Genomic DNA, 12,307 nt, shown 5'->3' with positions numbered 1-12,307 from the left:
GTATGTATGTATGTATGTATGTATGTATGTATGTATATTAAATTTTTTAAATATATAGATAGTAATTTTGTTCTTAACCAATATAATTAATAAAGTTGTGATATCTCAGCAATAGGTTCTTGAATACATGAATGATCTCAATGTTCCAAAGATAATAGACCTTTGTATAATATGTGTATCCAGCATTGAAATTATATTTGAAGATTTTGGTACAGTGATAGTCTGGAAGAGTTTAAAAATCAGACTGAAAATGTAAATATGGAAGTTATTTCATGTCATGGCAACCGTGTTGAATGTGGAAACACAGTATACAGGATGAACCGAAATTCGTGCACTTGTGTGTCACAGCGCGATTCCTCACATGCCAGCAATAAAAAAAATGTCTCTCACAAAAGTTCGTCCTGCGAGTATATCCGGCAGAAAAAGGAATAAATTCATGCCCACAACGTGGAAAGGGCGTCTTTCAAAGGTGACCAATGAAAACGATTGTTCGTCCATTTCTAGGATCATAGTATGCAAGTGCAAATGGTTTCTAGGGGACCCGCTGCAATCGCTGTTGACGATTAAGATGCCAGATACCATACCACCTGGACTACATTTATGAAATAAAAAACATACGCCTCAACCCAGGATCGACCTCTCGACCTCCTGCATGCTAACCCAAAACTCTATCCACTGCACCAACTGTACAGCACGACTAATATGTGCTGACAGAGGTAGTTACCCTACATGTGATTACAGTGTTGCCAGAATGCCACTCTTCAACATCCTTTTTCTGCCGGATATACTCGCAGGACGAAATTTTGTGACAGACATTTTTTTTATTGCTGGCATGTGAGGAGTCGCGCAGTGACGCCCGAGTGCACGAATTTCGGTTCATCCTGTATATTTTGGGCTAATGACTTAGATGTTAAGGGCCTTTTGAACAACAAGAAACACAGTATATTCAGTATAAATGTTTGAAACCCTGTATCACACTCTACTGAATGCCACCAACTGCATTGTTGAGTAGTTAACAACACAAAAATGTTTTAGTGTGCTACCGGCTATGCTCCAAGATGAATGTAAGCAAAGCTGAACAGCAGTCTGCATGAAAACTGCAGTCCTCTATGACAGGAATGCCCGTCAGTGTCATGCAAAGCTGAGAGGATCCAGTGGCGGCCGGTCAGTACGTGCTACCGGGCTCCAGCACGTAGCTTGGAACTGTAAGGAATATTATTTATGTACAGTACAATTATCCTGGTGCCTTTTCGTTATTTTGAGTACGATGTGAATTTGTGTTTTGTGAAAATCAGGACGAGATCTGTCGAACACCTAGCGCCGTTCTCCCGGGGAACAAGGCTCGTGCTCATGTGAAGTGAGCCCTTGCCTGTAGCCTGAAGGAAGCAATACGCAGGCGCAGCCAAGCTTGCAACATTCCCCCTAGCCGGCGGAGTATACCGTAAACCGGGATCAACTTTCACTGATCCCGTTTATAGTTACTTCCTCTCCCGCAAGGGGGTAGAATTACTCGATGTCTCCTGCTACCCTTATGTTCATGGCCGACTTGATGCGTCGCTCTAGCTAGCTCCTTGGAGCGCAGCGAGGGATCCAGTCGGCCGTGCTTATGTCGAACGTGGTAAGCGAACCTGCCACTAGAGAGTAGCATCGTCTGGGCTCGAAAGTAAAGCGTAAGTGGAGGCAATCTATCTCACACATGCTTATTAAAATATCCATCTGCCTTTTGTGTCAAAAATAAGGAATTCGTAGGTGAGTCAAAGAATCTTTGACTGACCCAAAATGTTATCCCGCATTACAATGTCATTTACTCTGGTGAAATGAAATAGCATATGGCTTTTAGTGCCGGAAGTATCCGAGGACATGTTCGACTCACCAGATGCAGATCTTTTGATTTGACGCCCGTAGGCGACCTGCGAGTCGTGATGAGGATGAAATGATGATGAAGACAACACGTACACCCAATGATGGTTAAAATTCCAGACCCTGCCGGGAATCGAACCCGGGATCCCTGTGACCAAAGGCCAGCGCGCTAACCATTTAGCCATGGAGCCGGACATTTACTCTGGTAATAGGGGAGGTCTCAATGAATCAGTTGGCGGCTCTTGCAGTTGCTTTGTGCGGTTTTTAATCTCGCAGTTATATTACTGGTGCGTGTTTTTTCTGTCATTTGTTAGTGCTAAAGTTTATACGAAGATTTATCAAATTATTTATCCACTGCAGTGTATATAAAGTGAAATTAAATTAGTGTTCTTAGTGGGGATCTATATTCCCACGATTCTATTTGCACTGATGTAAGTTGCGCCATTAGGTTAGTAAAAACAATATTTCTCCATTGAATTATTTATCTCGTAGACAGTTGTCGAAGAATTCATCTGCTTCCAAATTAATGTTGTTTTTGTTTGTTCTGAGTTATAAATCGTGGGAAAAGTTGTATTATTATTATTATTATTATTATTATTATTATTATTATTATTATTATTATTATTATTATTATTATTATTATTATTATTATTATTATTATTATTATTATTATTATTATTATTATTATTATTATTATTATTATTATTATTATTATTATTATTATTATTATTATTATTATTATTATTATTATTATTATTATTATTATTATTATTATTATTATTATTATTATTATTATTATTATTATTATTATTATTATTATTATTATTATTATTATTATTATTATTATTATTATTATTATTATTATTATTATTATTATTATTATTATTATTATTATTATTATTATTATTATTATTATTATTATTATTATTATTATTATTATTATTATTATTATTATTATTATTATTATTATTATTATTATTATTATTATTATTATTATTATTATTATTATTATTATTATTATTATTATTATTATTATTATTATTATTATTATTATTATTATTATTATTATTATTATTATTATTATTATTATTATTATTATTATTATTATTATTATTAAATCTTTAAGGAATGTCCTTGGAACGGATGGCGATGTGAAGACTTTAACTCCCCGCACTACCCTGGAAATTCGGGACATGGACAGTATCACCACTGCTTTAGATGTAGAGGAAGCTGTAAGACAGGATCTTCAGAATTTCGAAGGAGAACTGAAAGTGTCAATTAATAATCCGAACAGCAGAGGGCAAAAACTTGCTATCATTGAGATAGAAGATAAGGAGGCTCAGAAACTTTTAGATATGGGTAAAATTAAAATAGGATGGTTGGATTGTAGAATCCGAAAAAGGATCGTGGTATCTCGCTGCTTTCGATGTCTTTCGTATGGACACCATGCACAAAACTGCAAAGGTGTAGATAGAAGCAAACTTTGTTTTAAGTGCGGAGAAGCCGGGCATAGGGCGATAGGTTGCAAAGCAAATCCGAGATGCATAATTTGCACAGACATTAACGTTGACGAAGCTAATCGAAGTCATGTACTTGGCTCAAAAGCCTGCACAGCGTTTCGTGAAGCTCTCGAAAAGGCTAAAACTAGCAGTAAATGATGAAGGTTATTCAAGCAAATATGCATAGGAGTAGAACTGCCAATGATCTTTTGACGCAGATGACCTTTGAGATAGGAGTAGACGTATTTCTTCTCAGTGAACCTTATCAAGACAGAGACCACCCAGGATGGTTCGTAGATAATTGTGGCACAGCTGCAATTTGGATACCAGATTTGGGTAGATGCCCAGTATCAAACCAAGGATGCGGAGACGGTTTTGTTTGGGTCCGCACTGGTAGATATACTTTAGTGAGCTGTTACTTTACGCCAAATGAGTCAGTATTTGAATTTCAGGCTAAGCTGGACGGCCTAGAGGACGTATTACAAGGTTTTGACAACGGTTTAATCGTGGCTGGTGATTTCAATGCCCAAGCACTAGAATGGGGTATGCCACAGTATGACTCTAGAGGGCGCCGAACTATGGAGATGGCCGCTAGGCTGGGTTTGACGGTCACTAATATTGGAAATGTGCCAACTTTTCGACGACCGGGCTGTAGAGGAACCATACCGGACGTGACTTTTGTATCTGAGGACATCGTGTCGAATATCAATGACTGGCGGGTGATTGAAGAATACACGGGAAGTGATCACCAGTACATTACTTTTTGTATTCTTCCTGAAACTTCACAGATTAATATTAGATCGTATGAACCAACGCGGTGGAATATAGAAAGTATGGACAAAGAAAAATTTCTTGCTATCCTAAGAAATGAAACTGATAGTATAACAGAACAAATATGTTGTTATAAAAGGAAAGAAGCCGCTGAGAAATGTGTTGAGCTCACTATGGAGCTTATTCGGAGAGCATGTGATCTTTCCATGACTCGTAAAACATCACGAAACAAGAAGCGTTCAGCGTACTGGTGGACCAAAGATATTGCTGATCAGAGAAGACGTTGTCTGCAACTTAGACGGAAGGCACAGAGAGCACGAGTCAGCCAAGAAGACACCTCACTTACAGCTGAGTATAAGTCGGCGAAGAAAGAATTGAGAAATGCTATCAAAAAGAGTAAAGTCGACAAATGGTGGAAAATGGCTAAAGAAGTGGATGACGATCCATGGGGTTCAGGATACAAGATCGTTATGAAGAAACTTGGAAATTTCTCGAACCCGATCATGGACTCAAATGCAATGAAGGATATTGTGGATACATTATTCCCAGATCATCCTGAGAGGTCTGCTGATGATGATGATGATGATGAATTCATAGATGATGTGCCACTTTTTACACGAGAAGAATTGATGAGAGCGATTAGGTCCCTTAGAAATAAAAAGGCCCCAGGACCAGATAGTATTCCAGCAGAGATATTAAAGCTGATAGCAGATTTCTGTCCACAACTACTGCTGAAAATGTACAATAGCTGCCTGCTATCGGGGGTGTTCAGTGTTCGCTGGAAAACAGCTCGGCTAGTTTTAATAAGCAAAGGAAAATCTGGGGGCTATAGGCCTTTATGTATGCTGGATACTGCTGGTAAAGGATTAGAGAAACTTTTGCAGCCAAGAATACTTTCAGCAGTTCAACTAGCTGGGGACCTCTCTGATCGTCAACATGGTTTTCGAGGAGGGCATTCGACAATCGATGCAGTATGGGAAGTGTTGAATACAGCTAAAAGGGCACAAATGGGTAATCATCACTCTCGTAAAGTGACACTCCTTGTGACCCTTGATGTTAAGAACGCTTTCAACTCGATCAGTTGGAATGACATATTGGAAGCACTTCAGAATACTTTCAAACTACCGGAGTATCTCATGCGCATAATGAGAAATTATTTGAAAGATCGTAATCTAGTATATCACACAGAAGATGGGCAGAGAGTGAAACGGCTCACAGCTGGTGCAGCACAAGGGTCCATCCTTGGCCCAAATCTGTGGAACATAGTATATGATGGATTGTTGAGGTTAGAGATGCCGGAAGACACAATGCTAGTGGGCTATGCTGATGATATAGCTGTTTTGATAGTTGCTCGAAATTTGGAGTTGGCTCAGTTTAAGCTAAATCAAGTAATGCGACGGGTGAAAGATTGGATGGCGAATCACAGATTACAGCTTGCAGATCATAAAACAGAGATTGTTCTCTTGACAAGAAAAAGGATCACGACCGTCATTCCAATGTATATTGGACAAACAGAAATTGAAACATCCAGAAGTATAAAGTATCTCGGAGTGACACTTGATACCAAACTTACTTTTTGGGATCATATCAAACGGGTGACAGATAAGGCGGTGAAAACAACGGATGCGCTGAGTAGATTAATGAGCAACGTTAAAGGTCCGAAGTCTAGCAAACGACGACTTCTGATGTCGATAGTTCACTCGACACTTCTATATGGTGCCGAAGTCTGGGCTGAATCTCTGAAGTTTGAAAAATACCGGCGAAGGATAGCTGCGGTACAGCGGAGATCAGCTTTGCGTATTACAAGCGCGTATCGCACAGTATCCGAACCTGCGGTCCTTACGATAGCAGCGGTAGCACCAATTGATTTACTTGCCTTAGAGAGACAGGAAGTCTGGCGAACTCACGGAGAGCTCGGAAAGAAGCGCGCTAAGGAGCTAGCTTATAGGCAACGAATGGAGCGGTGGCAGCAAAGATGGGAGGAAGATCCTCGAGGAAAATGGACTAAGCGGCTGATACCACGCCTAGCTGATTGGGTTGCCCGAGTTCATGGCGAGGTTAACTTTTACATTACGCAACTATTGACGGGTCACGGATACTTCCGTAAATTTCTACATAGAGTAGGTAGAGCGAACGACTCGGCGTGTATTTATTGCAATGATATAGACGATGTATTTCATACATTTTTCGTTTGTTATCATTGGTCAACTCAGAGAAGATGTTTATATACTGAGCAAGGAGAGTTGACGCCAGAAACTATTGTGCAGGCGATGCTACGAAACCAAGAATCTTGGGATCAGATAGCAGTATATGTAGAAGGCATCCTGCGTCAGAAAAAGAGAGATATGAATGCTCATGAACAGCAGTAAGGAGAAATAAGGAAGAAGAAACCTAACAAATTAGCACGACACCGCCCTGAAGTAATGCGAGAGCGGTTCCGGGGCGGAGATATACGTCGTGGGAAAAGGGTGTGTGGGTTTTAGTGAGTAGGAATCTCACACGCTTGTGAAGTGCGGACCCTCACAAGTGTCTAATGAAAGATTTCCCACACTTCCCTCGTAAAAAAAAAAAAAAAAAAAAAAAAAATTATTATTATTATTATTATTATTATTATTATTATTATTATTATTATTATTATTATTATTATTATTATTATTATTATTATTATTATTATTATTATTATTATTATTATTACCAAGTTTGAAGTATGCGTTGTTCATCATGGCAATATGCAGATTTAAAACAGCGTATTTAGCTTGTTTTTTGTAGCACGTAGGACGATTTTTTCACGAGCCGCCACTGAGAGGATCACTGTGTGATGGTGCTTTGCTGTACCAAACTGTTGAGGCCTTCGTAGATGAATAGCACTGTTGAATTGTTGCAGAGTGGATGTATCATGTCAGCTGACAAAGAAATGACACAGACCATCATCAAACAGTGCTTAACAGAAGACAGGCAATGGACTGAGTAGGAATTAACCACACAGAGGAGTATTTTGACAGTAGTTTTGCAGATGTGCAACATTTATGTGCATAATGAAACAATGATTTCTATTAACTTATTTTCCAACTGTCCCCTGCCACTAACTCCTGTACCCAGACACAAGCTGGTACTAGCACATTCCAATGGCCTTCAAATGCATAAAGTGGATTTACACTACTGGTTAATTGGAAGATGTTATGTGTTATGCCTTATATGTACAGGTGACAATGTCTAAAATTTGCACAGTAAATAATCTATATATATATATATAATAAGAGTTTTGTCTGTACATTACTCAGAATTTAAAGAGGATGGTATTTCTTTGTCGGTCATGTCCCTAGTAACAAGGAAATGCACTTTTTAATTTTCCGTAATTTCTGTCTGTCTGTCTGTCTGTCTGTCTGTCTGTCTGTCTGTATGTATGTATGTATGTATGTATGTATGTATGTATGTATGTATGTATGTATGTATGTATGTATGTATGTATGTATGTATGTACACGCATCACGAGAAAACGGCTGAAGAGATTTTACTGAAAATCAGTATGTAAAGTTTGGGAATAAGTTGTTACAATCTAGGCTATAAATAATCTTATTCATGCTGGGAGAAATGGTAGTTTAGGGGAAGGCCTACAATTTAATTCTCAAATATTTATGTTATTAGTGGTCCTATCTTAATGAAAATCGGTATGCAAAGTTGGAGAATAAGTCGCTACAGTCTAGGCCATAAATAATGTTATTCAAGCTGAGTGAAATGGTAGTTTAAGGGAAGGCTTAAAATTTAATTCTCAAATATTTGTGTTATTAGTGGTCCTATCGACAAATACTTCGGGGAATAAGGAACTACAGTCTATGCTATAAATAATTTCGTAAGATGCCCTTATATCACAGAGTCGAAAGAAAACTAAATGTGAAAGCCTACAACATAGAAAGCTCATAACATTGATCAGCAATAACATTACATTGACCATTGTTTGTTGTGATGTACTATGTCTCTTCTGTTGCCACTCAGTCAATTAATACTGATCTACATTAAGGCAGTCGTCCAGGTGGGATAGATGGGGATTACTGCTGTATACCGAGTTTTTTTAGAAATTTGCTTTACGTCGCACCGACACAGATAAGTCTTATGACGATGATGAGATAGGAAAGGGCTAGGAGTGGTAAGGAAACGGCCCTGGCCTTAATTACGGTACAGCCCCAGCACTTGCCTGGTGTGAAAATGGGATACAATGGAAAACCATCTTCACGGCTGTCGACAGTGGAGTTCGAACCCACTACCTCCCGGATGCAAGCTCACAGCTGCGATCCCCTAACCGCACGGCCAACTTGCCCGGTCGTACCGAGTATAACAGCCTACCTGAACATTGGCGGGAAGTAGCTGGGGAGTTAGATAACTTTCTTCTATAGCATGCCATTCCTCTCGTTCATAATTTTTCTGATACTACGGGTACGTAACAAACTGGTTCATCACAGCATTCGAGCTGTTCAATTCTTACTCTGAGGCATTGATTGGAATGAACAGTGTGCATATTTAAAGGAATAATGCCAGAGGAGTATTCACGACTGCCTGCGGCCTGGGCATTCCAGCACTGGAACTTTGGACTGTTAGATTGGCACCGTAGTACTGTTTGTTAAAAGTGAGAAAATGTGTGGTTTTTCATTTGATCGAGTATTTTATATGAAAGCATAGCTTTCAATTGCTACATTCCTACTGATGTTTTTGTTATGGCCTAAGTTGACTTCAGTTAGGAAGACCACAGCCTTTCTGAGAATCCTGTAGCAAAGCAGGGGTACATCAGCTAGTTACTACATAAAATAATGGACAGTATAATTTCCCAATGCACAAATTTTAATAACAGTTTAAATTAGAATATAGAAACTGCAGTTGCAACACCATGATGATAACAGAATTCTAATTGTCTATGTGCTCTAAAGTTCTAAATTTTACTAGTGGCGATGTATGACTAACTTGCTTAGCTAAGTATGCTGCAGTAAGAGTATCACTATTCAAAAAGGCTCCACCGCCCCTTAATCAAATCATTCTTTCACTGAGACAACCACCAAGCAAGACTGAATGGATCATTCAATCCCATTCATCAGCTGCCTTAGTATGCTGTTTATTTCTGTTGATATCCTTACTACCATATCTTCTTTTTTCTGGTGGGACTGGGTTGCAGTCTTGAGAAATCAACCTTCCTCTACTAATTTTGTTCTGAAGTTCACACCTAATTTTATTTGGTAATTTAAAAAACAAAAATTCATGGCACTTAACTTACTACTTTACAGCTGTTGCCATGAATCACAGCCACTATTTTATCCATTAAAACCCTACGTTCATAAAACCTTCTTCATGAAATCTGCAATATTTTCACCTGTCTGTATCTTCAAATGATATCACTTCAAAGATATATGCTGAAGTGATTGTTTTCAAAGAATATCATACTATTGCATTTAAGAGCAGAAGTTATGTACATTATGAGCAAGTAAAGAAACAATTACAATATCACCATTTCACCACCTAACAATGAAACAAATTCTCAGAAATGCATAGTGAAGTAAATAATATAATAAAACTTGGAACTGCTAACAGTTTATATTTCATTAGGAAAAATCTTTTTTATTTATCCTATGTCTACTTACAATATGCAGTGAAGTAAAAGGGAATTCCACAGAAGAACAGCTAATGATCCAGTGAGTAAAAGTAATTATATCCTGTAGCTGTTATATATAGAAACTAAAAGGGAACTTTATAAAGATTAACAGCTAATGGTCCTAAAAGATCATCTCTTCCACTTGCTTAATTTTACAGCCCCACATATATTTCTCTTGCTCATACATTTTGCTACAGGAATAACAGTACCCAACTACTCTGTGAGCTAGAATTTATCTTTCCTTTCCAAGATTACTTTAGACAGTAACTTTCTTTCTAAAACAATACATCAATTACCTTGATCTTATCATGACAAGGAGACCAGTCCTTATTCACATCTTCTAATCGTTGGATAACCTCCTTTAGATCATCTTTGTAGTGCTGTACATCATACAGAGATTCACTGTTATCCAAGGCAGAAGAATGAGTGGTCAGATCAGTCAGCTTCTTCAATCCTGATTCATACCTAGAATTTTATATAATAACAAGAGATAAAACCAAAAACAAACATTGTAAGATACAGAATTGACAATAACAATCTTAAATAAATGGATAGCCTCACTTCTTCAGTCAAGGCTTCTTATTCTTCCTGGCCTTTCTCCCGATTACTTGGGGTCGGTAATATATATAAAGTGCAGTTTTATGGCTGGATGTCCTTCCTGATGCCAATCCTATGTGGAGGGATATATTCACTACTGCATGTTTCTGTGATGGTAAATGAAGTAAGTAAATGTTGTAAGTAAATGAAGATATGTAATTACATGACCACAAGCTAGAGGAGTTATTCAGGCATGGTTAAAATACCCAGACCTAGAGTTTACAGTGCACTATGGGCTAGAACAAACTAGTTACTTTCACTGACCTGTGATGAAAGAGAGGGATAAAAGTAGAATACAAGCAGTAGAAATGAAGTTTCAAAGGTGTTTGAATAGGTTTAACAAGAATGGACAGAGTAAGAAATGAGAGAGTTCGGGAAATGGTAAATAAGGTACCTCTACATGAAAGGACAGAAAAATCAAGGCTGCAGTGGTATGGACATTTTAGAAGAATGGAAGAAGAGAGGATATAAAGAAAGATGTTAGAAGTGGATTTGAAGAGGAGACCTAGAGGAAGATCAAGGGACAGATGGTTGAAAGGTGTAAAGAAAAGCATTGAGGCAAGAGGAGGGAACTGGATGACAGTGAGAGAAGAATGGTGGATGGACAGAAAACGATGGAGAGGCTTATGTTCCAAGCAGACCCAGCCTGTGGTTGGAAACTGCTCCAGATGATGATGATGATGATGATGATGATGATGATGATGATGATGATGGTAACTGACCTGTCTCAGTATCATCCTTGGCTTTGACAATATGAAAGTGACTGAGGTATGAGTGATGCTAGTATTGCCATTCTTTATGCAGCCAGTTCATTATGAATGGTATGAAAATGTCACTCACAGGATAGGTTTATGCATGTGTTTCAGTGGGCTTAGTAGGTTGATATGTACAGTGAAATTATTGCTCATTTGCTGCCCTTGTTCCCTTAGCAATGAGGTATTTATTTATTGTACATAACAGTTTGACATACTGTGAATTCAATATTTTGTTGATTTCTGCAATTATGATTCTCACAACAGAGGAGATGATGTTTGTCATGGAACATAATTTCTGGTCATATAGAGTGGGGCACCCTTCAGCTCCGCCTTAATCCCCCCCCATCCCATCCCATCCCATCCCAAGCCACCTCCACTCTACCTAACTCGCATGTGCCTGCCCTCCTCCCCTCCCATATTTCTCTTCCCGCCACCAGTCGCACACTATCAGCTAAACTACACACACCGCAGCGCGAGGTGAGTGTCCTTTCACTTTATGGTAATCTTTTCCTCTCACCGCATACTTTGCTTTTTACTGGCTTTTCTCAATTTTAATAGGTCCAATTTGGTTTCCACTATGAACTGAGAATTCCACCAATTAATATCTCCACGCGCAGTGTCTACTTTCTTCTTAACAAGAATTCAAAATAACTTCACATTCAGCACAACTCCAACAATCAACAATACAGCCCATCAACACAGCTTGGTTACTTAATACACCAACTGTCATATTCTCTGCTTAAGCTGTACATACTTGTATATTTTTATATGTGTCATTTTACGTTGTGTTCATTATTACCAGGACCTACTGAATTCCATGAGTGTATACATTTTTACAACACAGAGCACCTTATTTGTACTTTTATTCCAGACTTCTTAGTATGTATTATTTACTTGTATTAATTTTTACTCACCTGCATCACATGTAATATCTCTCATTTTAATTTGCAACATTTCAACCACACTTCATATTGCAAATTATATATCCATAAGACTCTTACCGTTAAAAAACATGTTTTAGGATTTCACCATACATTGTGTATGTTTTAATATGGCTGATGATGACCCCAAGGTGGGTTGAAACTAGTCCCATGTAATGTAAATATTGTAATTACATCTTAGTATTGAATAGGTGGAAATCTCTACTATGTTATAATTCATATGTCATCAGAATGGGCCGAGTCTGCTTC

General features: G+C 38.1%; 1 protein-coding gene across 1 annotated transcript in view; it reads right to left on the bottom strand.

Annotated features, from left to right (window-relative positions):
• LOC136857458 (uncharacterized) overlaps window positions 1-12,307 on the bottom strand; it is a 374,657-nt gene that overhangs the window by 116,193 nt on the left and 246,157 nt on the right. The window contains exon 15 of the mRNA XM_067136132.2: window positions 10,062-10,230. Within this exon, the coding sequence (XP_066992233.2) occupies window positions 10,062-10,230 (169 nt within the window). The remainder of the gene's footprint in view (window positions 1-10,061; window positions 10,231-12,307) is intronic.

Source organism: Anabrus simplex, chromosome 1 (assembly GCF_040414725.1).
Source record: "Anabrus simplex isolate iqAnaSimp1 chromosome 1, ASM4041472v1, whole genome shotgun sequence".
NCBI classification, from domain to species: Eukaryota; Metazoa; Arthropoda; class Insecta; order Orthoptera; family Tettigoniidae; genus Anabrus; species Anabrus simplex.
The sequence above is the reverse complement of the archived record's forward strand: the minus strand, read 5'-3'. Positions and strand labels throughout refer to the sequence as shown.